This window comes from Zymoseptoria tritici, chromosome 2 (assembly GCF_000219625.1).
Source record: "Zymoseptoria tritici IPO323 chromosome 2, whole genome shotgun sequence".
Classification (NCBI taxonomy): domain Eukaryota; kingdom Fungi; phylum Ascomycota; class Dothideomycetes; order Mycosphaerellales; family Mycosphaerellaceae; genus Zymoseptoria; species Zymoseptoria tritici.
The window spans coordinates 3,215,656-3,220,415 of NC_018217.1; the positions used below are offsets into that span (position 1 = coordinate 3,215,656).

At 38.9% G+C, this 4,760-nt stretch overlaps 1 protein-coding gene across 1 annotated transcript; it reads right to left on the reverse strand.

The window, feature by feature from the left end:
• Nucleotides 1-3,044: 3,044 nt before the first annotated feature.
• On the reverse strand, nt 3,045-3,353 carry MYCGRDRAFT_37333 (uncharacterized protein; the record flags this gene model as incomplete). The annotated part of the gene is made up of 1 exon (XM_003855257.1): nt 3,045-3,353. A coding segment is annotated over one exon (309 nt), but the record flags the coding sequence as incomplete, so codon positions are not given.
• Nucleotides 3,354-4,760: the final 1,407 nt, after the last annotated feature.

Below are 4,760 nucleotides of genomic sequence, written 5' to 3' on the forward strand. Positions count from 1 at the left end.
TATTTACTTCTTAATAGACATGTAGACGTCCTCGAATAGCATTGCTCTTAATAGCCTTATAGCGCACTTCATCGACAATACTAGCAAGCTCTGGAACTTCGTCCTTAGCCTACCTGCACACTATAGCTCTTATAGCGGCGTTAACATCGCTAAAACTACTATTGTAATTATATGCTAATTCTCTATTCCTTACTACCGGATCGGCTACTTCTATAGTAACAATGTAAGCAATAACGACACGTGCATAGCTGCTCTTGCAGGTGAATTCGGCCATAGCTTCGACCCTATTAAAAGGAGACTGCGCTACGTTAGCTACATCTTTAACCTCGTTGCGAAGGCTTGTATAGTCGGCTACAAGGACGACGACTCTTTAGAAGTGGAGCTTAATCAGGACGGCAAGAAGGCATTCGAGATGCTACTAACATAGCGCAAGAAGGGCTCTGTTAGCAAGCTCTACAACATTATTGTATACGTCCTTATCTCGCCGCAGCGTAAGGAGATCCTCGCTTATTTGCAGCTGCCCTCCGACGTAGATAACTACACCGTTGTAAAGACGATATACAAGCTTATTCGCGACAACGACACACGCTAGAACAGCTTGTATGCTATAATCGAGCGTGCAATTAAGCTACGTAATCCCCTTAATGCATTCGTGCTCTAGATCGTAACTAAGTAGTACGCATATAAGGCTAGTGAACGCACACTAAATATCGACACTTCTACTAACTCCTTCGCAGACATCCTACAACTACAAGCATGGCTACAAGCCGGTTAATAAACGCCCTTAGAAGCGCCAGCGACCAACGATCCTTAATAACCGCCTTACGTACGAGGATTGGCAGGTGTTAATACAATATATAAAGATCTTAAAGCCGCTCGCTTAGGCTACACTACGCCTTTAAGGAAAGGTCGGTTAACATAGTTAGATCTAGCTAGTGTTGCCAACGCTTAAGAAGCTACTTGGTCACTTCGAGGACATAAAGCGGCTATACAGCGTCGACAACGCTAAGGCGGTAATAGAGCAGTATCCTTATGCAACTAAGCTGGACTAAGAGTTCCACTTCCGCCAGAACGTTAACCTCGCGTAGAAGAAGCTAGATGCTTACTACACCCTTACAGATATGACACCTATCTACGTCGTAGCAGTCGTGCTTTATTTACGCTACAATATAGGCTGGCTTGTGAAGAAGTGGAGTGCGAAGAAGGACTAGATCGCCAACGCGAAGGTGGAATTAAAGGCGTTGTGGACTTACTACTCGCAGCAGCCGAACAGATTTAACAGCAACAACGCATACGATAGCAGCGATATCATACCCTCTTAGTTAGCCTCGCAACTACAACGCACACGCGGTCCACGCTATTACCGAGTGCTCGATAAAGACGAGCCGGACGACTTCGACATAGGCAACAGCAGTAATAAGGCGCGTGCAAAGCAGCAACGACCGGTAGCAATAGTGGATAAGCAATGGTCGCTTTATACCGCTATAGAGTCTGACTACTATATCGGCGACGTGTATGCGTAGTAGTAGAAGAAGCGCTTTAAATAGCCTTAATTAACAGCCATAGCGCTAGACGTGCTTACTACGCCGCCTATAAGTGACGAGCCAGAGCGGCTGTTTAGCAAGACTAGCCTTATAGTTACAAGCTATCGCAACCGCCTTAAAGAAGACACTATATTAACAACCGCCTTACTGCACAGCTAGACTCGTAAGGGCGTAATATTATAGCAAGACTTCAAGCCGGAAGTGATACTGCTAGACGACGACGGCGACGGCGACGGCGACATGGCCGAATGAACGCTTATAACACCCTTACTAAGAGCCTTACTAAGAGCCGCACCAACAACACCTCTACTGCCCTTACTACTATAAACATCACCGGCTGAGTTATAAAAACTGAAGGAGTTTCCAGCCTTCTTATTAGCCGACCGTTTAACAGCAGATTCGTCGTTTCTAGCTCCTGTGCGAGTCGTTTGCGCGAGTAAGAGATGTGCGGCGGCGTGCTCGAATCTACCGCCGAGCGGTGGTAACGGAGGTCTCGAATCTATGTTGTATACAGCTATATCCTTTAATCTAGCTATATCCTTCAATCTATTAATCCACTACTAATCTACTAATCTATCTACTAACACTATTAATCCATCAATCCCCTTAATCTATCGCCATAGCTAAGATTGATTAATTGTAACCCCTGCAATGCAGAGCGACAGCGAGGATTGATTAATAGATTGACTAATTCGATGGATTGGTCAATCGGCCGATTGATTGTTCACCACTCTGGCTGTCGGTGATAGCAATCCCAAGGTTGGCAATCAGCAGCGTATTGAGATCAACGTCGAACTCAAGACCGTGGAGATCTCGGCCTCGTTCAAGCTGGGAAGCATCTCCAAGAGATTCTGATCCTGCTGCTCCTGCAGAAAATCCGGCAGAAACGAGAGTGACGAGGTGCGCCAGCGCGCTGAGCGAACCAAGGGACAGAGAATCGTGCATCGCTCAGGTGATGTGGGCAGCAAATGACAGACGCAAGCACTTCCAGTCGAGGTGGCAGTCTCGCCAGCTCCTCCAGTATGCGTATCGCGCCATCGGGTCAATCTCTTCTGTGGTCCTTAGCCCCCCCCGTCGATGAAAGTATGTCTGGCATCTGCCATGTTCAAGGCAGTGTTGTACATAGTAATAATAATAGTAAATTGTACCCTATTTACTCCTTACTATTACTAAAAAATCGCGTACTAATAGTAATAGTAATAGTAATAATTTTTTTGAAAAAATATTAATAGTAATAGTAATAGTAAGAGCGAATAGTAGATAGTAATAGTAATAATAATAATATTTAGATACAAAAACTAGATATATACTATATAGCTATATATTCCTTGTCTATAGCCTTATAATACCTATAATATATAGTTATACCTTAATATCTATATATATAAGTAATATATTCTATAGAAATAGATATATATATTATAATATCTCTAGCTAAGTATAATTATAGGTTAACTTTAAATATATTCTATATAGTATATACTATTATATATACTCTAACTAAGTACTCTCCGAGTTTTCGTCCTCGCTAGAATCTAAATACTCTATAACCTTCTCTTTTCCCTTATTTAAAGTACTATTAATATCTATATCGTCTTCGGTATAATCGAAGTCGTTTATAGTACTCTCTTCGTCGGGAACTACTCCTAAACACTTTAATATAATAAGCTTTTTAATAGTATCCGGCCTAAGTCGATTACGCTTCTTAGTAACTATATCTCCTACTCTAGAGAATACTCTTTCGGCCGGAGCCGAGGTAGGTATTATAGCTAGATAGTCTCGCGCTATTTGAAATAGAATAGGGTATTTATTCTGTACTAATCTCTAATACTCGTCTATTCGCGTTTTTCTAATAGATCGCGGCTCGGCTAGATAAGTATCTACTTCGTTTATATTAGTAGAAGCAAGTATACTACTTTCTTTAATAAATAAGTCGTCCGAGTCGCTTTCTAAGCCTAAAGACTACGTAGACATAAAGCTCGAGTCGAGTATACTACTACTAGCCCGAGACGTTATAGTATTACTAGTAGTAGCCGTAGTAGAAGGTTTTTTATTTAGCTCTCTTACTTTAGTATCTCTATCTTTATATAGAGTATATACATCTTTAAAATGTGTTATAATCTTTGTAATAGCGTCTGAACTAGCGTCGTATTTCTCTAATACATCTGTCTTATATCTAGGATCGAGAAGAGTAGCTATATAGTAGTGCTTTAACTTATCGAAATTCTTATCTAGAGTACTAAAAATTGGATAATAGTCTAGTAATTTAACTTTAGCTTGCCCTAAACCGTAGTGTAGTAAAGGATATCTTTTCTCTAAATTATACTTAGGATCCGAAGAATATAGAAGCTTATTTATTACTTTTTTTAACTTAGCAACGATAATTATAGTATTAGAAATAGTAGTATAGTTATGCGCTTGTACTTTAATTGTAGGTCTTCTAAAGATTTGAAGTATATCCCGTACTAGCTTTAGATATTCCTACTCGTCCTCGTCTATAGTAAAGCTTTCTATATTATATTTACTAGTATCGCCGTTTGCTATTCTATTAGCCTCGGATAGAATAAGTACTATTATATTTTCGAAGTGTAGAAACCGGTCTATCATTTTCCAAGTTAAAAGCTACCGTATATCGTTATCTCTTACTAGTTTTTCGGGATTTTTAGTAATTCTTATATTAGTATCTAGCTTAAGCTTATTAGGATCTCGTTGGTTTTTAAGCTGTACCCGTTTATAAAGACTATTCTTTAAATAATGATTATTATTAAAGGCCGATATTATACTCTTAATCTTACCCGGTAGTGCTATAATAAAGTTATATTGCTTAATACTTTCTTCCGTCTTATATAAGTCCTGTCTTATATTAGCTAAACGCCCTTTAAATATTTTAGTATCGTTTCTAACAAAGAATAGATAATGTAGTAGAGAATTAGTAACTAGATTAAGAACGTGTGCTAGATAAGGTACGTCTATAATATTATAATTGCCTTCTTCTTCGTAAGTATATTTAATAAAGTCTAGTAGCTTATTAACCGGGCTCGCGTTATCTCTACTAATAGATATAATTCTATCCTTAATATTAAAATCGGTTACTACTCTATTAAAGAATTTAAAGAGCACTTCTCCGCTATAGCTATTATTATCGTTTAACTGTTCAAAAGCTATTAATTTATTAGATAGTTTATTTAGACCTTTATTATAATAATGTATAGTAAT